Source organism: Canis aureus, chromosome 1, assembly GCF_053574225.1.
Source record: "Canis aureus isolate CA01 chromosome 1, VMU_Caureus_v.1.0, whole genome shotgun sequence".
Lineage (NCBI taxonomy): Eukaryota > Metazoa > Chordata > Mammalia > Carnivora > Canidae > Canis > Canis aureus.
This window is the reverse complement of record NC_135611.1, coordinates 98,396,232-98,418,645: the sequence shown is the minus strand read 5'-3', so window position 1 is coordinate 98,418,645 and position 22,414 is coordinate 98,396,232. Positions and strand designations below refer to the sequence as shown.

Below are 22,414 nucleotides of genomic sequence, written 5' to 3'. Positions count from 1 at the left end.
TTTTCCCTCTCAGCAGTGGGCCAGGCGAGTTCCCATCGCCCCACATCCTGGCCAACATTTGGTATTCTTGACATTTTCCTTTAAAGTTTTACCTATACTAGCAGCTGTGGTTTTAATTTGCATTCCCTGATGACTAATGATCCTGAACATTTCTCATGTGCTTACTTGCCATCCTATCTTCTAATTTCTGAGGAAACTCTCAATTCTGTTCAATTCTATTTTTAATGACTATAGAACCATTCAGCCTTCCTATTTCTTCTGCAGGGTAGTCCCTTTCTTAGGTTTATCCATGTCATCCAAATTAAGAATTTACTGGCCTACCATTATTCACAATATCCTCCACATTCTCCTTAGTAATGTCCTTTCACATTCTCCCTGTTCACCTTTTGTGCTGTTTCTGTTCCTTAGTCTTCATAGGGAGTTGGAAATTTTATTAGTCTTGTTAAAGAGCTAAATGTTAACTTCTGTTTTTCCTCTTTTTTTTAATATATTTTATTCATTCATGAGAGAGAGACAGAGACACAGGCAGAGGGAGAAGTAGACTCCACACAGGGAGCCCGATGTGGGACTCGATCCCGGGACCCCAGGATCACACCCTGGGCCGAAGGCAGGTGCTAAACTGCTGAGCCACCCAGGGATCCCCTGTTGTTCCTCTTTATTATATATTTTTTGTTTTATAAGTCACTATTTTTATAATTTCATTTCCATTTTTATTTTCCTGTTATTTTTTTCTAACATTTTAAGATGGTTGGAGGTTCACTAATTTTCAGCTTTTTTTTTCTTTCCCAAAATAGGCACTTTTGGCTATAAATTCCACATACTGGGTTACCTGCATTCTGCAAGTTTTGATTCATAGAATGTTTTCATCATTTGATCAAAAATGATTAAATTTATTTTTCAGTGTATTCTTTGACATGTGGTTATTGTAATAAACTTCTTTTCAAAACATGGAAATTTCTGATTATATCTTTATCATTTATTTCTAAAATAACTTTATTGTGGTCAGAGAACATACTTTGAATAATATTAATTCTTTAATATTTATGGAGACTTGATTTCCCAGTGTATTTCTTTTAATTTTTTATTTTATTTTATTTTTTTTAATTTTTATTTATGATAGTCACAGAGAGAGAGAGAGAGAGAGAGGCAGAGACACAGGCAGAGGGAGAAGCAGGCTCCACGCACTGGGAGCCCGACGTGGGACTCGATCCCGGGTCTCCAGGATCGTGCCCTGGGCCAAAGGCAGGTGCTAAACCGCTGCGCTACCCAGGGATCCCTCTTTTAATTTTTTAGCACACACTGTGTACTTGCAAAGAAAATATATTCTGTAATTGTAGATGTGATGTCCATACTGGGATGGAAACTCTGTGTACCTTTTTAAATAAAATTTTTTATTTAAATTCAATTAATTAACCTATAATGTATTATTAGTGTCAGAGGTGGAGGTCAGTGATTCATCAATCCTCTAACAGTGCTCATATCACATGCCCTCCTTAATGCCCATCACCCAATTACTCCATCCTCCTACCCACCCTCCCCTCTATAAACCCTCAGTTTGTTTCCTATGATTAATAAGAGTCTCTTATGGTTTGTCTCCCTCCCTAATTTTGTCTTATTTTTTCCTCTCTTCCCCTATGATGTTTTGTTTCTTAAATTCCACATATAAGTGAGATCATATATTTGTCTTTCTCTGACTGACTTATTTCACTTAGCATAATACCCTCTGGTTCTATCCATGTCATTGCAAATGGCAAGATTTTTTTTTTTTTTTTTTGATGGCTGAGTAGTCTGTTGTATATATATACCTCATCTTCTTTATCTAGTTATCTGTGATATCTGGGCTCCTTCCACAGTTTGGCTATTGTGGACATTGCTACTATAAACACTGGGGTGCAGGTACTCCTTCAGATCACTACATTTGTATATTTGGGGTAAATACCTAGTAGTGCAATTTCTGGGTTATAGGGTAGCTCTATTTTCAACTTTTTGAGGAACCTCCATGCTGTTTTCCAGAGTTGTGCACCCTCTTAGATTCTCGAGTACTCCTGCTTCTTTCTCTTGGTCTATGACCCACCTGAATTAGTTTTCCCTCCAGTAGTTGGATGAAATTCAATACCATGTCAGTTTACAAAAAGTAAATGATAGACATCCTCCAACTTAAGAAAATATCTGAAAACAAGAGAACCTTATCTTCTGCCAGCACAGGTCGGAATGCAAAGTAGTCTGCATGTACAGCCTCAGCAGGTCTTATGTGAAAATCAGGCCCAGATGCAGGATGAGTAACACTCTAATATTTGGGATTGGGATATTTTCGTGGACAATTGAGAATCCTGACATATACACCCATTTCCCTGAACCCTTCCTGAAGGCAGGAACAGTGCCTTCCATGTTAGCCTCATCTGAGGTGGATTCCTTGAATGATGATGTTTGTCCTTCTCAGGACCTACACCTAACTACTCATTGCCTCTAGGTTGATATCGAGAGTCAGGTACCAACAGAGCCTGGAGAGAGAAATACAAACCCTGCTTTGGAGAAAAAGTGCCTACATAACAAAGGAATTACGGGACCTGCCTAATAATAGAGCCTGGAGAGTGTGTTTGTAAAAATGGATCCTGGTGTTAGATGAGGGAAGGAAAATTTCAGAACCAAGAGACCATTTAAGTTGACCTGGGGCACTCACCTTTGATTCACAATTTTTACTTGAGTAGCAATATCCTAAGTCATCCCAGCAGACTAAGGATGGGCAGAGTGAGAGTGGCAGTCAGGATGGCATGACTTGCAGGGATGTGAGGCAGTGGCTATTATAACTCCTGAGGGTGCTAACTTATTCATATAAAAAGGAAAGAAAAGGGGATCCCTGGGTGGCTCAGCAGTTTGGCGCCTGCCTTTGGCCCAGGGCGCCATCTGGAGTCCCGGGATCGGGTCCCGCGTCGGGCCCCGCGTCGGGCTCCCAGCATGGAGCCTGCTTCTCCCTCCTCCTGTGTCTCTGCCTCTCTCTCTCTCTCTCTCTATCATAAATAAATAAATAAATAAATAAATAAATAAAATCTTAAAAAAAAAAAAAGAATTCATGAACTGTCTTCCACCTTAATGGATAATTGGGGTCCCCACACCCAGTTCCCAGCTCTAAATTTACAGACGCAGAGCACGCTGAGTGAAAGAAATTCAGTTCTACCTCAGAAACTAACATGCCTTTAACTCCACTGCAAATGTACACAGTAGGTATTCTTTCAGTCATTTCTCAAAGGAACCTATGGCCATTTGCCAGGTAACCATGCACTAGGAAGGTCAAGGGCGTATCTTCTCAGGTGAAGGACAAGCTGCTGCACTTCAAATATCTCTCCACTTAAACAAAAACAATGAAAATAACACTTTGTGGATCTCTCTGGAATCTGAATTTGGAGGCAGCAAGTACCAAGCTGGGAATACTCCTGTGACTCAGTTACTGGGCAACCCCAGAGGCTGCCAAACTGTCAGGGGCCCAGAGCCAGAGCAGGCCCTACAGTGATCCTAGCTGTGGTATAAGATGTCCTCCTTGACAAACATTATATGGTCTCATTCATTTGGGGAATATAAAAAATAGTGAAAGGGAATAAAGGGGAAAGGAGAGAAAATGAGTGGGAAATATCAGAGAGGGTGACAGAAAATGAGATACTCTTAACTCTGGGAAACGAACATGGGGTGGTGGAAAGGGAGGTGGGCAGGGGGTGGGGGTGACTGGGAGACGGGCACTGAGGGGGGCACTTGATGGGATGAGCACTGGGTGTTATGCTATATGTTGGCAAATTGACTTCCAATAAAAAGAAATTAAAAAAAAAAAAAAAAGATGTCCTCCTTGATCCTAGAACTCAGCAGGTCAGAAGGTCTGTGACTGGTAAGGATATAGTATTCTGGAGTAACTCTGTGCCTTCTAGAGGAGAACCGGTAGTCTGAAGAGCAGCTCCTATGTCCTGGTAGCAGAGATCACCCAACAGCAGGACACAAAGTGAGAACTGATCAGTTTCCCATCATAACTAGATGTGATATGATCCACCCACCACAGAATCTGGTGTACACAGCAGTGATCTATTGTGCTATGGTAGTGGCCCGTGTGAGGCTGGCATAAGCGTGGCTATAAGGCCTAAGTAAATCACAGGAACAGATGATCCAGACTCCTACCTGTGCTTCATGGGGGAGAGGAGAGGGGCAGTTTCTATGACTAACCAGCACGAGGAAAGGACTCAGAGTGAATCACAAGTAGGCTGGCTTGTTATATGGCTGTTGGCTGAAATGGCCTCCTACCACACTGCTGCCCCATTATAGCACCACTTGGGATATCTTTGAAAGACACTGTGAAAGGAAGTCCTTCAAATAAACCAAGCTGAGAGTGGCTCGTTCATTCATAAGAAAATGCCTGGAGGTAGAGACATACATGGACTTTTGGCAGAGACCATGTAATGCAGGGAAGGCTCGCAGTAACATAGGTCACAGGATGACCATCCTCTGGCTGCCAGGCACTCTTCTCACCAATCCAGTCCTTGTGCAAAGGTCCATGGACAGCATCAGGGATAAGGGCTAAGCACAGGCTCGATGGCAAGGATTTCCCATATCAAGACTCACAGTTGCCACCATAGCTGAAGGATTGTCCAGTGGACAACAGATTGATGCTATCAACTTGGTACCATTAATCATGGGCCAATATTCTGTCCTCCTGACTCCTGGCCATGGTTCTGCCAGGGCAGAACCCAAAGACTTACAGAATGCCTTACCTGTGATATCCCACAGTACTGCCACAGTATCCCACAGTACTGCCTCAGAACAAAGGACTCATTTTATACCAAAGGAGATGTGACCATGAGCTCTTGGCAATAGAACGCACTGGTCTTGTCCCATACCCATCATCCAAGATTAACTGGCCTGTTGTGATGGGGACATGGCCCACTGACAGTTCCACTATAGTGCTGGCCAGGGATCAACACTTAGTGAGGCCTGGAGACCATCTTCCAATCCAGGATGGGGCATACATTCTGAAGCAATGACCAATGACGGTGCTACTACTGCTAGAATACATGAGTCTGAGAACCAACAGGTAGAAGAGTGGCCCCACCTATAATGATAGCCACCAATCCTGCATATTTTGTTGTTTGAGCTCTTGGGGATTACAGATAGGTCCTAGCTCCTGGAGATAGGAGTGGAGGCAATTTAGGGTCACAGCAAGCATCCCTCTTACGGGGAAACTGTAACTACCACCTGAGTTTTATCTTGTTCTTGGCCAGTGGCCCAACAGGCAAAGAAAGGACTGGCTCTGATGATTGGGATCGTAACTGACGAACATCAGGGATGAAGGTGGCTGGTAGGTAATGAGGTAGAGTGGAGTGTCTACATCGCAGGTAAGTAACTGGGTATCTCTTAACTGTTAAACCCAGCAATGACTTTCAATGAGCAACCATTACCTTGGGGATGAAGATCTGAGTCACTCCACCAAACAACTCAGCCCAAAGTGCTGCTTAAAGGGAATCCTGCAGAGGGATTCTTGCTCGTTTCACTAGTGCTCTTGTCACAGGTGTCCAGAACAGGTCTTCTTCAACTTTGGGACACCAGTCACACTTGCAAAGACTAAGGACACCTTTGTTCTTGGCAGATGGGGGCTCAGGGATGGCACGCCCCACAATGACATCCAAGGGCTGTCCTCAGTGGGTGGGAGTGGTGCAAAGGGTGGACTGAGCTGGGACGCAAAACTTATACACCTCCAATTCCCTCAACCAGATCCCCCTCTCCCTCAGGGCATTAGAGCTGACTGTCAGCCACCTAGGAGCTGGATGGTGTATACTAGAGGTGCACACAAGTGAGCCCCACACTGAGCTAGGACCACAAAGAGCTACACCCTCAGAGCAAAGGAGATTAGCATCTAAACCTGCCCCATCCTGAAAAGTGCTGGGAATAAGAGAAGGCAGCCTTCTGCTGAACAGAATAGGGGATGTTGGGGGGTGCTAGGGAGCTGAGACACTGTTACCCTGAACTACAGGACTGGAATACATACCTTGGATTGGCCAAAGATGTCCAGATGTGACCAAGATTGAGGCAGCTTCCATCACTGGGTCCTGTGTCCATGTGTCTGTAAAGAGCATCATCCAGCTTTCTGCCCCCCCCCTTTTTTTATGCCAGCCTAATAGTGCAAAGTGATAGGTCATTATTGTTCTACTCTGCTGTGGTTACTACTGATTATGAGCATTTTATCCTGTACTTCAGTGTTTGGTTTCTTCTGTAAATTATGTTTCCCCTTAGTTCGATTTGGGGGTTGCTGTCAACAGCATGTCTTAATTTTGGTTATGGTGTCACTTGTACAAAAGATTTAAATTTTTATAGGGAGTATTTTGCTATGGGCTTTAGTTTTGTATTATTTAATCATGCTTTAGAAGCCTCCCCTTTTCTAATTTTCCACCATAATTTTAAAAAAAGTTATTTAGATCCTTCATACATAAAAAACTTATTTTTGTGCACAGTATGAGGAAGGAATCTGACTTTACAGCCAATCCTTCCAAGATCACTTGCTGAAGCATCATTTCTCCATTCTGACTTCAAATGTCACTTATAAACCAAATTTCCAAATACACATGGGTCTGTTTCATCTATGGTCTATTCACGCACTGATGCTACTTGTCTCAATGATAAAGTTTAATTTTGTTTTTATAATTCACAGGGCAAGTCTATCCTTTCCTTTGCCCTTTTGTTTCTGAAAAAAAAAAAACAAAAAACAGAAAAAGGCTACTCTTGTATTCTTATAGCTCCATATACAACCGATAACCATCTTTCTACATTCTCTTTTTAAAATGGTAGCCATTTTCAATATATGGCCTCTTTAAAGTAGCAATTCTTCTATGAACATGGGCCATCTCTATTCTTTATTCCTTTAGAAAAGTTGTGTTTTTTCTTCATAAATTTTCTTTGTGGATTCCAAGATATTATAGTTTCTGGTGTTATTGTGAATGGGATAATTTTTCTATCTTATTTTCTAATTGTTACACTGATTTCAGTGTAACAATCACCAATCATGATTTGCTACTTCTAATGATTTTCTTAGGGTTTTAAAGGAGATAGTACTGTTTAGAAATTATAGCACACATACTCATTTTTATTTTTTTTAATTTAATTTCAAAAGTATTAATTATAGTGGTGATCCATGTCAAGTTTACCTTCTCATGTCAGAAATGTTTCTGATTACCTGTCATTAAGCATGTTTGCAGTCTTTTGTATTCCTTTTATCCAGTTAAGAAAATATCTTCTATTCTTATTTTAAAATTTAGTAATTTCTGCGGAGATTTTCTATTATTTAAAAGTGAATTTTAATGAGGTGTGTGCATGTTTGGTGTGACTGTCTTTTGAAAAAAATTATTATAGTTAGCAATTAATATTTTGGAATTTGTTAAGACTTCACTTGTGGTCAAGTACTAGGAATTCTTCAATATTTTCTATCTACTTCTCTACTTAATAGAGTATCTTGGGCTGCATGTGGGGTAATAGAGGCTCTGAGGAAGGCTCAAATCTGCCTGCTGGCAGGAATGAGAGGTGCCGTTAAGGCCCCCATGCTCCCCCAGCAGCCGCAGTCCTCACCACATGAGAGGAAAGCCTCAGAACTTGGATTCAGAGGACCAGAGAGCATGACACACACTGTTTCCCCCAGGCAGTGGCATCACATCTCACAGACCTCACTTTCCTGTGAGGAGCCCGTCTGTAGACTCAGCACACACCTTCCGCAAGAGCTTCCTGTGCTCCCGTTAGGACTCCCTCTCCAGGCCTCCCACACCATACCCAAAGCAGGGGTCCACGGAGCTGTCCGCGGGCAGGGCAACCAGAGCCAGCACACGCCAGGCCCTGGCTGCTGCTTTCCCTTCGCACTGACTGCACTGCTTTCCCACGTCCACACCGCTCAGGTGGCCATACACTCACCATTCTCTTATCTGACCTCCCCTCTTTTGCCAACACTCCAACCTCTTTCCATGCATCTTCAGTAAGAGCTCCTGTATCTCAACTTACCTGAACTTTCCCTTCATCTTCTGAACGAAACAGCTATTTCCTTTTTGCTGTGTCACATGTGTGTTTATTTTAGCTAACTTCTCGTCTCCTCTCCATTTCCCCCAAGGCTGTATATGCAGGATGCACCAGGACTGCTGAGTACCAGAGAACAGTAATAGGACTAGCAGAGAGTTCTGACTTCAAGATGACAAAGACCTTGGGTTTCCACATATCTTACGTTATGTAAGATATTCACACCAGGGGAGGCTGGGCAAAAGGTATGTGGAATCTGCTGCAGTGTTTGCAACTTTTCTGTAAACCTAAAGTTATTCCCAAATAAACCTTATCTTAGATTTAAAAGGGGGTTGGATATAGATTTTCTCCTTTTGAGGAAATGACTGCATCTGGGCTTTTCTAAATGGGGCACAGATGCTCTGTTGGGTATGAAGTATATATATTAGGAAAAGGAGGTATTGGTACTGGACAAAAGGACAGACTGTAGTAAAGAGCTTTTCATCTTCATTGTTTCTCGATAATTTTTTCCTATTTTTTTTTCTTAAAGATTTTATTTATTCACAGGAGACACAGGCAGAGAGAGAGAAGCAGAGATACAGGCAGAGGGAGAAGCAGGCTCCATGCAGGGAGCCCGACATGGGACTCGATCCCGGGTCTCCAGGATCACACCCTGTGTGCAAGGCAGGCGCTAAACTGCTGAGCCACCCGGGCTGCCCAATTTTTTCCTATTTTTTAAGAATTTCTCACTGTGAGTCTTGACTGGGAGCTGCTCAATTGAAGCTAAAGGGCTGAGATTCTCCCATCCTGGCCCAGGTGGTGTGCGCATGTGGCGAGTTGGAAAATCAGACACATGCTGGTGTTCTGAGCCTTGAAGTCCCACTTTCCCGGGCAGCTGGCATGTTTTCAGACAGCGTCAGTGCCATGTGTGCAGTGGCGGCCATACGGGAGTGCTGGGGGAACATGACAGCAGACACGATCTTGCTGGAACAGGCCATGGTTGCTGCCTGCTGCCCCACTTTCTGTGGTCCCATGTCTGCTTCTCCAGCCTTCCTATTGACCCAGTGCAATGCTCTATTTCCTTCCAGAAAATTCCTAGCTAGCTTTCTGTTCCTGTTGCTTGCAGTTGAGAACTCTAATGATACGCCTACCAAAGCAGCCAGGGCTTCCCTGTGGACCAACTCCAGGGATGCCACTTGCACAAAATGCAGAATGGTACCCCTACAGTTATGCAATGGTTATACAACCATTTATTAACGTCTGACGCACGTAACAGAAAAGGAAAACAAACACAGTTCCTTACTTCATTACATATCTGAACAAAAAAACAATCAAGGTACAAACTCAGCACCCTGGAACATGGGCCTTCTTGAATCCACTCTTCTCCCACTTTACTAAGCATGGGCAGGTGGCATGGCAGCTGAACAACAGGTCAGTAATGGGTTAACTGTTACTGGTCATGCTCCTTGTCTGACAAACAGAAACACTATACGTCCTTCATTGGCTTGTTGTGAAAATTAAAAAGTCACATAGCACTGTGCCTGTCTCATAAGAGGCATTTGAGAATTGCTTGCTCCTTTCCCAATGTTGATAAAATAATTTAGTTTGTATGTAGACAAGCTCTTCACCAAAGTGAGATTATCTTCAATCGACGAAATCATCTGAACCATGCTGCACGTTGAAGCAATATGACCTCAGAATACTCGTCCCAATGCTTCTGGCTTCTATACCTACAATGCTCATACTGTCGCTTTCCACATGGGTGAATCCACTGCGAAAGGAAGGGACAGGCTGCATGTTAACTTGAGGAAGACATACTTTTAAGTAGTTAAGCTTTTATATGGGGGATCCCTGGGTGGCTCAGCGGTTTGGCGCCTGCCTTTGGCCCAGGGTGTGATCCTGGAGACCCGGGATCAAGTCCGACGTCGGGCTCCCTGCATGCAGCCTGCTTCTCCCTCTGCCTGTGTCTCTGCCTCTCTCTCTCTCTGTGCCTCTCATGAATGAATAAAAATCTTAAAAAAAAAAAAAAAAAAGCCTCTACATGAAGATGGAGCACAACCTCTGGACCTTCTCCACCCTCGAGCACCCCATCTATGTTGAGATTGGTGTTCATTCCTAACAATGAGCAAACATGCTCATGCTTTGGAGTGGGCATGTCAGCTGTGGGCCCTCCTGATGGTAGTTGCCTGAATCACGATTCCAGCAAGTCTAGAAACTTCTGATAGAGGAGAATGGGTAACTAATCCAATCTCTGCAGGGTAGTCATTTTCCCAGCACTGAGAATCAGCCCATCAACTCCCGACCAGCCTTAGTGAAAGACACCAGCGTGGAACTGATGGGGCCAGCACCTTCCATGATGCTATATTTGCCCAGCAAGACAGACAATGCCGCTCTGAGGCACGACAAGGAGTGAGCAGGTGTGGAGAGAACTGAACCAGCCAAATCACACAGGCCTCGAGTTTTCTGTGGAAGCTGGTTTGTGCAATAGATTGCTTCTAAAATATTGCCACTTTGGCTTTCAGGAACTACCTTCTAGCTTAGAATAAATTCCACACTGAGTTTAAGTAGCAACTGAAGTTCTACTAACTTAGAAATTAGTAACAAGAGTGGAAGGTGGCATCTCCAGGATCTCAGAAACCTGCAGGGCTGCTAGCCTACACGGGGGCCAGGTGTGCAGCAGGTGGCATGCCAGTCAGCCAGTGGTCCGCACGGTTTGCTGGCAAGGAAGGTTGAACTAGCATGTTTCCTTCTCATTCTCTTTGGAGAATTCCTTAGTCTTTCTTCAACTGATTTCTGGTAAATGATGTGCAGAGCAGTCCAACCATCAGCACCAACCTATTTAGATTTCCATCACTCCAGGGGATCTGTTGTGCCCATCTGCAGTGAATCCCCACCCACACCCAGCCGCAGGAAGCCAAGGTTTCCCTTGTTTCTAGAGACTTGCCTTTTCTAGATGGGTCATGTAGTTGGAATCACACTACGTGGGCTCACACATCTGGCTTCGTTCTTGGAACACAATGTTTTGTGGCTCACCCACACTGAGTGTACAAAAATACTTTTCCCTGTCATGGTGCAGTCAGATTCCTGTCTGGGCGAATCCATTTACCAGCTGATGGGCACTCTGGGGTTATGTCGAATAAAGGTGCTAAGAACATTCACATACATGTCCTTGTGTGGACATTTCTCTTCGTTTGATCCCTGGGGATATGTAGCTAGGTTGCTGGTAAATTTATATTTAACAGACCCATTTTCCCTATTTTCTTGAGCAAATTAATTTATGTATTATGTATTCACAGATGAAACTGAAAAGCTCTCAGAAAGTACTGGTTATATCTTGCAGTATTCAAAAAGGTGCTAGAAAAAAACCTATGGGGAACAGCATGAAGCAAGATTGCTGGGTTTATTGTTGCCAAATGAAGCTCCCCCCACAAAAAAAAATTACCACTAAACTACAGATTTCTGGAGGAATCTGTTCTGAATTAGGAAAGGAGCATAATTTGGGACGCTGGGGGAGCAGGGAGCTCAGTTCAGCTCAGGTCGTGATCCCAGGGTCCTGGAATCGAGTCCCATATCAGACTCCCCACAGGGAGCCTGCTTCTCCCTCTGCCTGTGTCTCTGCCTCTCTTTCTGTGTCTCTCATGAATAAAAAAATAAGATCTTAAAAAAAAAAAAAAAGGAAAGGGGCATAATTCAACATCATGATCCATTCTGGGGTCCTGATTAAAGCACATTGCTTAAAAGAATTCTAAGTGTGTTACTTATTTGTCACATTGAGAATGGGGTCATTTCAGTGAAGGAGAATTCTTTAAAGACACATATAGAAAAGAGGGGGGAAGGTTGAGGCCAACATGGAAGCACAATTCCCTCCTGGGCAACCTCCCCACCTGGCCATCTTCCAGCGACCATGAAAACAAGCATCTACACTGTGTGTCCCTCAGAGGAGGAAGCCATCATGACAGTCTGAGTGGTTGTGGCATCTAAGTAGGACCTCTCCTGCCTGAGAGGCTTGTCACAAAGGCCAGCCTCTGGTCACACAGACTCAGCATGCCCCTAAGGGCAGGTAAATGAAGGGGCAAGTGTGCTGGGGTGTTAACTAGCAAAAATAGAGCAGTGTAGATGCAAACGTGGCCTCAAACTTCAGAGGAATTTAAGGAGGAATCCTGAGTGAGGAAGCAATGGATGCAAGTCCTTCTCAGAATGAGAGCATCAGGCTGTCCACTATGCTTTGTTCAGGAAGTTAAGAGAGGCTGTTAGAATCTACTTACAGGTCCAGTTATCCTATGATTTAAGTTGAATCTGTATCTTATCAGAAAGTTGAGCTTCTAAAAAGGAATGAAAGGGAGAAGAAATGTGTGGGAAATATCAGAAAGGGAGACAGAACATAAAGACTCCTGACTCTGGGAAACGAACTAGGGGTGGTGGAAGGGGAGGAGTGCGGGGGGTGGGGGTGAATGGGTGATGGGCACTGAGGGGGGCACTTGACGGGATGAGCACTGGGTGTTATTCTGGATGTTGGCAAATTGAACACCAATAAAAAATCAATTTATTAAAAAATAAAAATAAAATAAAAAGGAATGAAATTTTTCTGTATTATTTAGGAATTTACTTTAGTAATTATCTTCAAATGACAACTGATTAAAACTCAGAAATAAGATAGATTTGTTACAGAAATCTGTAATTTTTTGAATATTTGGTTTTGGGCTTGGTATTTTTCCACTGAAAACAATAAAACATCTGCCACAGGAGGCTGAATCTACTCAGACCTCATCAAGTCACTGACAGCTGTCTGTGATCTCAGCGTGAGTGGCCCCGCAGGGTAAGGCCTGTACGCCCTGGCCATTTTGCAGAGCTCCATCTGGCAAGAAGAAACCTAAGTGATTTCAAGATCCTAACTATAGAATCCAAAGTAAAACTGCAATCTGAGGACTGTTCCCATCTAACCTGCACCGACCACACCACCACCTGTGTTTGGTAACTGATTTTGGAATTGGCAGCTTAGGGTGGGGGCAAGAGTAGGGCTGCAGGCCTGAGCTGGCCCACCGTCACCGTGCTTCTCCGTGGGACTGTACATAAACAGCCTCATCTCAGAGCCTCTGCTTCATCTGGGAAGAGCGGCACCGCATGCAGGTGGTGGTTTGTACATTAGAGGAAGTCATGCAGATGATGCTTAGCATCTTTTTTTTTTTTAAGCAGAGGAGAAAATGGCATCTGAGTGGCAACTTGCCTCAGGTTCCTGGATCGTCCCAGACACCCCCTGTCCAGATGCTGCTCGCGGGTCAGGTGAGGTCACTTCACAGGTAAAGTGGAGGAAACTGGGAGCAGTTACCTGGCCCATCTGTGGGAGCCCCCAAGCAGGTGATAGCAGCTCTTGAGGACAGGAAACTTATTTTCCTTATTCCACACGTAGACTCGCAGAGAGAGGTCGAAGGAAGCCGTGAGGACTCGGCTCTGGTCCTTGAAATGAGAAGCCCAGTGAGGCGGGGCCGCAGGCTCTGGGAGCGGGGCCGCGATGCAGGTGCATGGCGGGCGGGCACTCACCACCCACATGGATGTGATGGGCTTCTGGTGGTCCTGGAAGGCTGCCAGCTGCAAGCCCTGGATGGTGAAGAGCACCAGCTCCAACCCAGACACCAGCAGGACCACCTGCGAGCCATGGCCCTTCATGAGGTGAGGAGGCATCATGTTGTCTGGCAGGAGGAAACTTGCAATCTGTTGTACTTTTTCAAATAAAAACACACAGATTGTCATCTCTCAATAGTGTCTGGGAGTGGAGCACACATGCCTCATCTAAGATGACAACGAGAGGGTGACACTCTGTGATCGCACCTGCATGTACCCGGGAAGCCTCCCTTTCATCTGCTCTCCAGCACTGATGACGGTGCCCTAGGTAAGGGGACTACAAAGATTCGCAGCAAGGTGCACATGGAAGTGATACTATCTGGCACACACCTTCTGGGGGATGGGCTCCCTGCCCTTCCCCATCTACAACAGGGGCAAGAAGTGGCCTCCTGAGAACTAACATTTGTAACATCTGCCAAGAACTATTACTGAAGATACTGTCTTTTATACTGCATAGCATTCCTTGTTTAGAAAAATTAACTGGATCATTTCCTTATGGTTTAGCACCAGGAAAAAAAAAATCACCTCTTTTGAAGAATTCATGCTCATACCGAACGAGGGATTATAATAATACACACCTTGTTTCCCTTTTCTCCTCAGCTGCCAGGAAGCTCAGAGTAAAACTTAGAGCCAAATGATTATATGACTGTAACACAAAAGAAAAAATGCCAAGGGCCACAGGGCAGGCCAGTCACAGTGACATGCAGTCCGGGAGACAAAGGAGGCAGAAAAAGAGATAACTATAGGTCTTATTTTCCTGCTGGCCGGGAGCAACCTGGGAAAGAAATGGTGTGGCTTTTACTCATCCGCACACTCAGCATCAAGAAGAGTGTGTTTGCCATAGTTGTGACAAAACACTGAGGAGGGGTGAGGCTGTATGTGGCCAGTGGTTGGTGTCTGGATCCCAGGGCCACACAGAGGACCCGGCACACGGCAAGCACTCAACCATGCGGCCAGTACAAATAATCACAAACAAGACACTTGTTGGGAGGGAAGAAAAGTGTCCCAAAGGAAAGCGGAGGACTCTGTACTGGAAGCACCACAGTGCAACAGTGACTGGCCTGCTGCGGGGACCCTTACCCACAGCGTCCACACCTTTCTGGGACTGCTTGGTCCCCAGCTCGTAGGTGGTGATGGCCAGCCGCATGTTGTCACTGTTTCTGTGCATCACCATCAGCCTGGCTGTCTCGTCAGGGGCCCAGCAGGCTCTGGACGTCAGCAAGACGGGCAGAGTGCTAGAGACGGGAGGCTCATCCTCCACCACACACCGCAGGGACTGAGTGTAGAACACCTGGGGAAACATGGCCACATGGTCCCTGTGCTGACCACCACCCAGAAGGGCCACAGACCCACGCCTGGTGATCTCGCTGAGTCTCACAGGGCTGCCCATGTCACTTGTGCACCCTCTTTTCCACATAGCTCGGATGGGCCTGTCTGGCCCCACTGGAAACACCCGGCACACCAGTCCCGGGTCAGTTGGTGTGACAGGACAACCACATCAACGGCTCTGGTGGTTTTGGGCAGCGTACGTCACTGATGTGGCTTTTGCCGCCAGCGTCTTGCTCTGTATTTCTGTCCTACACACTTCGAAGTCTGTTCCAGGTGACTCCTCTGGCCCTGGACCATCCTGTCTGAAGGTCCCAGTGCTTCCGGCAAGCTTGGTCCTGCCCTGGAAGCCACCCCCCCAGACACATCCATGAGCCTGGGTACAGAACCCACCACCTTGCATGAACAAAGCCAGCCTCTGGAGCAGAGGACACAACCCACCACTGACCTTTGGGCCGAGGTCTGAGTCCTGGGTTGAGGCAAACACCCACTGGCCGTCGGGAGAGCAGAGGAGACTGGTGGGGCTGCTGGGAAACACGCTGGTCCAGGAAAGGAGCTGCAGCTGGGGCACAGTCAGCGTATACATGACACCCTCAGCAGAGGCCACCTGCACAGCAAGGGCCGTGGTCAGCACAGGGCCTCCCCCAAGGGGAGAGGCCAATTGCTCAACTGCCTCCTTGCTGGGGCAATGCCACCTCCTTACGCCTGAAACAAATGTGTTTGAACAGCACATGTGCCTTTGGGGCAAACCGTCTGCTCCTCCAGAGCTCCCTCCATCTGTTTTACTGAAGTGGCATCCGCAAACAGCCTTGCTGTTTTCAGCTTCAAATGCTCCTTGGAAATAGTTATTGTCTGACATTTCCCACAACTTTTTGCTTTCTCTCACTGATGGAAATCTAAGTTGTTCACAAATGTTGTCACTGCAGCCCTGAGCATTCCTGCACACAAGCTCCATGAACCATGCCAGCCCTCTCTCTGAGAGAGCCCCAGAGCCTGCCTCATTGGGTCAGACTGTCATACCGAAGACTCAATAGGAAAACAAACTTTTCAAAAAAAGCACAGATCTTCTTTGCCATGTGTAAAACATACCTACTTACCCTCATCTAACTTACTGTAATGCTGGTCTTTGAAAATGTCTGCTCATCTAATAGGTGAAAGCCTCATCTTAATGTCACTTTCTTGATTAGCAGTTAGTAATTGCATATTATTGGCCATTTGTACTGTTTCCAATAATTGACTATTTTTCAACTAGATTCATATAATCTGGAATCAGTGCTTTTTAAAAATATTTTATTTATTCATGAGAGACAGAAACACAGGCAGACGGAGAAGCAGGCTCCATGCAGGGAGCCCAATGTGGGACTTGATCCTGGGACTCCAGGATCATGCCCTGGGCTGAAGGCAGGCACTAAACCCCTGAGCCACCCAGGGATTCCCCTAGTATCAGTGCTTTGTTAAAGAAAATACAGTGTTTTCTCACAATTTTCATGAATCTTAATGTTATAATATTTTCCAATTCAGATGTTTTGGATTTTTTTTTTTTTGATGTTTTGGATTTTTAGTAAATCAAGCCTATATCATTTTTCTTGATTCAAAGATCATTTATATATATATATATTTTTTAATTTATTTATTCATGAGAGATACAGAGAGAGAGAAGCAGAGACACGGGCAGAGGGAGAAGCAGGCTACATGCAAGGAGCCTGATGTGGGACTCGGTCCCGGGACTCCAAGATCACACCCTAATCAAAGGCAGATGCTCCAATCGCTTAGCCACCCAGGCGTCCCTCATTTATATATTCTTCAGATTATTTTATACTATTGTCTTTTACATTAGTTCTTAATTACCGTAAGTATATTTCTACAAACAGAGTGACATGGGAGTAACCTGTTTTTCCTTCCTGTCCATATGTTCCATTTCTCCAACAGCTTGTCCTTCACCTACTGCACTTCTACATGGAGCACTCTCTGGACTTTCTATTCTGTTCAATTTATGTAAAGAAACCTGTTCTTACTGGCCAAGAAAACAAAAACTTCAAAATGCTCAGAAAATGGCAGCAACATTCAAACAAAGTCATTAGAAGAAAGTGAAAGAAAGAAACAAAACATTTTTGCTGTTAGAACCATTCCCCAAAGGACCATCAACAATCAGAGATCAGTAGCCACACCCCGACATGAATCAAGTATCATAAAATAAGCATATGCAGAAGGACCACTCTGAATTGGAAATTCAACGCTTAAACTGAAATGGACAAAAAGATGTGAAATGAGAATTAAATTAATTCAGGAAATACACTGAAAAAAAATTATCTTAAGAAAAACCAGCAATATGCCTAAGAGAGAATATATTCTACTGGACCAATAAGGAGTCTAAAAAAGAAAACAAGTAAGAGAACAAAGATGGAATAGAGAGCTAAGATGAATCCAAGAGCAGGTGTTCAAGAAGACGGGCAAAGAAGATCTAGTAAACATAGAAGTGAAGCTCCTGCAGAAGAAAAGTAACAATTAACAGACTAATACTTAAAACTCACATACAATGAAACTTTCTGGAAAAAGGAAAAAAGAAAAAAAAAAAAAACAAACCTGAATCCATATATCAACAGGGTACATATGTTCCTGGAAAAGTTAATCCAGGATGGTCACCGCAGACACCTCCCAACAAAACTACCAGACTGGAAATATTTCAAAAATCCTTCATGCCTTTGATTTAAAAGTCCAAGTGTCTAACAAGGAAAATGGAAAATAAGTCAAGATGGAAGTAGACTTTTCAACAGACACATACACAGTGAAATAGTATTTTCACAAAACTCAAGAGGAAGATGAACCAGGGATTTAGGGCCCCACCAGGCCATCCTACAAGCCTCCAGGCTACAGAAAAGTGGTGTCAGTCCCACAAGGATGGATCCAAGAGACTTCTTCGGGGATCTACTAAAGGATGGGCCCCACTAGACCATGAGATACAGGGAAAATGTCACCAAGACTGATGTGACTACTAAGTACAGTACACACTATAGGTCAAAGAGTTTTTAAAAAGTGAGATAAGGAAGAACAGTGTATAATGTTGCATGTTCTCAAAGAGGAGGGAGAATAATCAAAATACAGTAAGTTCACTGAGGGGATCCCTGGGTGGCTCAGCAGTTTGGCACCTGCCTTTGGCCCAGGGCATGATCCTGGAGTCCCAGGATCGAGTCCCATGTCGGGCTCCCGGCATGGAGCCTGCTTCTCCCTCCTCCTGTATCTCTGCGCCTCTCTCTCTCTATCATAAATAAATAAATAAATAAATAAATAAATAAATCTTAAAAAAAAAAAAAAAGAATAAGTTCACTGATCACCATGGAAGGAAAGGGATACCATGGAAAGCCAACACATAAAACAGTATATAAGCCTGAATAAGGAAAATGGAAACAAAGTATTAAGACAAAGGTAACTACCCCAACACAAATACAAACCCTCCTAAATAACAAAAGATATCACCTTTACCCAAAAACTCATACATAAAACAGGGAAAACATACTTGGGGAAAGGAGCCCAGTAATGTGCCACATCACACCAAAAACGTGTCATAAAACAAAAGCTGAGATCAGGCACATGTGTGTCTTCAATGTAAATGGCTTAACTAACTTTATCAGAATAAAAAAGTTGATCACATTGACGAACAAAAGAAAACCTGACTGCATATTCACGAGGTTCCATCAAAACAGAAAAGTTAACCATGACAAAAGGGGAAAGGTGTGTCAGGCACACAGAAATCTTAGGAAGGAAGGTGAAGTGGGTCCTGATACCAGAAAGGGAGGACTCAGGCCCAAAGCAGGAAATCCAGCAACAGACACTTCCTACCCCTGTGAAAATTAATAAAAGTAAACCTCCACTAGAATGGAGTCAGGGGGCCAGCAGGGAGAGGTTTCACACCAAGCACAGACCCTCCTGGAAGAGAAGGACTGCACAGGTGGATGCAAACTTACTACCCCAGCAGGAAGCTTTCTTCCTTCCCAGCAACAGCCCAGCCAATGAGAGGCAGCCACAGCTCAGCCAATGAGAAGCCACTACATGTCCAGCTCCCCATTCACTCTGGGGACTTTTATTTTACAATAGCCCCTCCCTACACCCCCTTTCTTCTCTAAAAGAGCCTTTCTCTTTCTTTGTTTTGTGGACTTCTCTATGGTTTTGCCACAACTAGCTTGTCCTGATTGAATTCTCTGCTATTCCTAAGTGAATTTTTGCTATTAAAATAACTGGCAACTTTTTTTCAAGGTTAACAACACTAAAGGCTATAATTCACAATGAAGAAATAAAACCTCTGATACCTATCAAAGAAACACCCCAATCACCTTCACAAAGCAGACATAAGGAGAAACATGGTGACACAATAATAATAATGATAATACTTAAATATTTATGAATTAAACATATTATTATATAAAAATAAATAATAGTAATGCTCTCAGTCTAAGGCCAAGTAGACATAAAGTAAATATAAGACTTAACAATATAATTGGGGCACCTGGGTGGTGCAGTCAGTTGAGCCTTGGACTCTTGGTTGCCGCTCAGGTCATGATCTGGAGGTTGTGAGATTGAGTCCTGTGTTGGGCTCCATGCTCAGGGTGGAGTCTCCTCCCTCTCTCTCTGCTCCTCTCCCTACTGTGCTCTCATTAATAAAAAGACCTAACAATAATATTACTAATGACTATATTAGATCATTGTATCCCAATAATGGAGAATACACCTTTCTTGTAAGCACACACAAATGTTCACAAAAATTAAATGTATAATCACCAAGAAACCTCAGTAAATCCAATATGGTAAAGTAATGCAACATTCTCTGATCACAGTGAAATGAAACTAGAAATCAATAGAAATATTAAATAAAACAGACAAGGCACTAGCTAATATAATCATGAAAAAAAAAGGGAGAAAGCACATATACACACAAAAAAATGCAGGGCAATAAAGAAGACGTATTTATATACAACGGAATATTACTCAGCCATCAAAAAGAATGAAATCTTGCCATTTGCAACAACGTGGATGGAACTAGAGGATATTATGCCAAGCAAAATAAATTAGAGAAAGACAATTATATGCTCTTACTCATATGTGGAATTTAAGAAATAAAACAGATGAACATAGTGCAAGGGAAAGAAAAACAAAACAAGATGAAATTAGAGAGAGAGACAAACCCTAAGAGATTCCTAACTCCAGGAAAAAAACTGAGGGTTGTGGGGTGATGGGCACTTGATGTAATGGGCACTGGGTGTTACATAAGATTGATGAATAACTAAATTCTACCCTTGAAACTAATAATACATTATATGTAACTAAATTCAACTTAAAAATATTTAAAATAACAGGGCAGAAACAAATGTTCAAATAGGACAAATTTAAAGAAAAAAATCTCTGAAGAGTATTCTAGACAATTGTATGCATAAAAAGTCGAAAGCCTAGATACAGTGGGTAGTTTTCTAGGAAAACACAATAAATTAAAATTAATCCTAGCAGAGAAAGAAAAGCTTGAACAGACCAGTTTCCACAGAAGATGGTGAGAAAATGGTTTTAAAACTTCTCCACATAAAAAAGCACCCAGCACCAAATAACATAAGAAAAAAAATTGTATCAAACTGAAAAACTAGGTAATTCCACTGAAACTTAAACTGTTCTGGGGGATTAAAAAAGAAGAAAAATGTTCACATTCCTTGAATGAATTATAGCATTTATATGTAAACCTGGTAAAGGAAGACCAAAAAACCCACAGACCAATCTCACATAGATCCAAATCCTAGTAAAACACCATCATTTAGAATGCATCAGCACATTAAACTGTGGAAGGAGCCATGATGTCCTCTGACAGATGAATGGATGAGGAAGATGTGGTCTATGTATAAATGAAATAGTAGTCAGCTATCAGAAAGGACGAATACCCACCATTTGCTTCGATGTGGATGGAACTGGGGGGTATGATGCTGAGTGAAGTAAGTCATTCAGAGAAGGACAATCATCATATGGTTTCCTTCATATGGGGAATATAAGAAATAGTGAAAGGAATTATAAGGGAAGGAGGGGAACTGAGTGAGAAAAATTAGAGAGGGAGACAAACCATGAAAGACTCTTGACTCTGGGAAACAAAGGGTTGCATAACAAACCTAAGGAGAAAAATCCTGTAATTATATCTGCATACTGAAAAGGCCTTCTGCAAAATACTACACCTGATCATGATTTTTGAAAACTAATAGTAAAATGTCACTCTTTCATTAACATCAGTCCTGAAATCAGCACCCATCCCCGCACAGCGAAGCTCTAGGTCATTCCCTACGGTCAACTACAAGGAGGAATGGCCAGCAAGGCCACCACTAATTAACTAGTATCATACGGGAAGTATGAGCCAGAGCACTCAGAGAACAGAAAGCAACGGGATGCCTAAGGCTTGAAAAAAATAAATATCTCTACCCATGGATAATAGGGTTTACCTAAAAAAATTAAGTGAATCAATTATAAAATAAATGCAAACAGGAGAACTGAGTAAGATGAAAGAATTTTATAAAACCAACAACAGCTTTCATTTAAATAAATACCACCCAGTTAGAAAACAATGGAACAGAAAATATTTTCACCTATTGATGGAATAACAACAAATGATAGAATACTCTGGAATGAAGTTAACAATAAGAAATGTGCAAAATGGGGATCCCTGGGTGGTGCAGCAGTTTGGCGCCTGCCTTTGGCCCAGGGCGCGATCCTGCAGACCCGGGATCGAATCCCACATTGGCCGCCCGGTGCATGGAGCCTGCTTCTCCCTCTGCCTATGTCTCTGCCTCTCTCTCTCTCTCTCTCTCTCTCTCTCTCTCTCTGTGACTATCATAAATAAATAAAGATTTTTAAAAAATGTGCAAAATGTATCTGAGGGAAAATGTAAATCACTGAAGAGCATAAAAAGCAAACTTGAACCAGTGGAAATACATGATCTATTCTTGGAAAGACTGACTTGGCATCAAAGGTCATGTCCAGGGCAGTCCAGGTAGCTCAGTGGTTGAGCGCCGCCTTCAGCCTAGGCGTGATTCTGGGGATCCGGGATTGAGTCCCACATTGTGCTCCCTGCATAGAGCCTGCTTCTTCCCCTGCCTGTGCCTCTGCCCCTCTCTCTTTCTCTATGTCTCTCATGAATAAATAAAATCTTAAATAAATAAATGTCCATTTCTCCATGTGTGTATTTAAACTGAACCTGCCGTCAGTGAAAATACCATTTTCTTTCCAGGAGACAGAAAATTTGATTCTATAGTTCATGTGGAAAAATAAACATGAAAGTAGCTAAGGAAACCTTGAAAAAAATAAAAAGTAAGGGAAGGCAGCCTTCCTAGATCTCACAAGCACAGTCCAGTTCTGGAACATCTCCAGCATCCCAGAAGTCCCCGTGTCTCAGCAGCCGCCTCCATCCCGGGGACCTTGGTCTGCTGACACTGCAGATTTGTTCTGT

At 43.5% G+C, this 22,414-nt stretch overlaps 1 protein-coding gene and 1 long non-coding RNA gene across 27 annotated transcripts in view; one reads left to right on the top strand and one right to left on the bottom strand.

The window, feature by feature from the left end:
• Nucleotides 1–19,956, top strand: part of LOC144321208 (uncharacterized) — a 62,770-nt gene extending 42,814 nt beyond the window's left edge. For 3 of the 15 annotated variants that reach the window (XR_013387001.1, XR_013386998.1, XR_013386985.1), the window contains 4 exons: nt 5,256–5,332; nt 8,120–8,270; nt 13,198–13,891; nt 16,879–19,956. This is a non-coding gene — a long non-coding RNA (uncharacterized LOC144321208). Of the gene's footprint in view, nt 1–794; nt 1,015–1,120; nt 1,406–5,255; nt 5,333–8,119; nt 8,271–8,571; nt 11,680–13,197; nt 13,892–16,878 lie in introns of those variants that run through there. The other 12 variants (XR_013387002.1, XR_013386999.1, XR_013386968.1 and 9 more) reach the window with 10 other exon arrangements.
• CDK20 (cyclin dependent kinase 20) overlaps nt 9,232–22,414 on the bottom strand; it is a 39,411-nt gene continuing 26,228 nt past the window's right edge. For 3 of the 12 annotated variants that reach the window (XM_077910630.1, XM_077910616.1, XM_077910606.1), the window contains 5 exons: nt 15,398–15,556; nt 14,704–14,914; nt 13,543–13,721; nt 13,331–13,458; nt 9,232–9,775 (listed from right to left, as the gene is read on the bottom strand). In XM_077910630.1, the coding sequence (XP_077766756.1) occupies nt 9,649–9,775; nt 13,331–13,458; nt 13,543–13,721; nt 14,704–14,914; nt 15,398–15,556 (804 nt within the window). In that variant the 3' untranslated portion in view covers nt 9,232–9,648. Of the gene's footprint in view, nt 9,776–12,662; nt 12,860–13,228; nt 13,459–13,542; nt 13,722–14,201; nt 14,399–14,703; nt 14,915–15,397; nt 15,557–22,414 lie in introns of those variants that run through there. The other 9 variants (XM_077910622.1, XR_013386919.1, XM_077910628.1 and 6 more) reach the window with 9 other exon arrangements.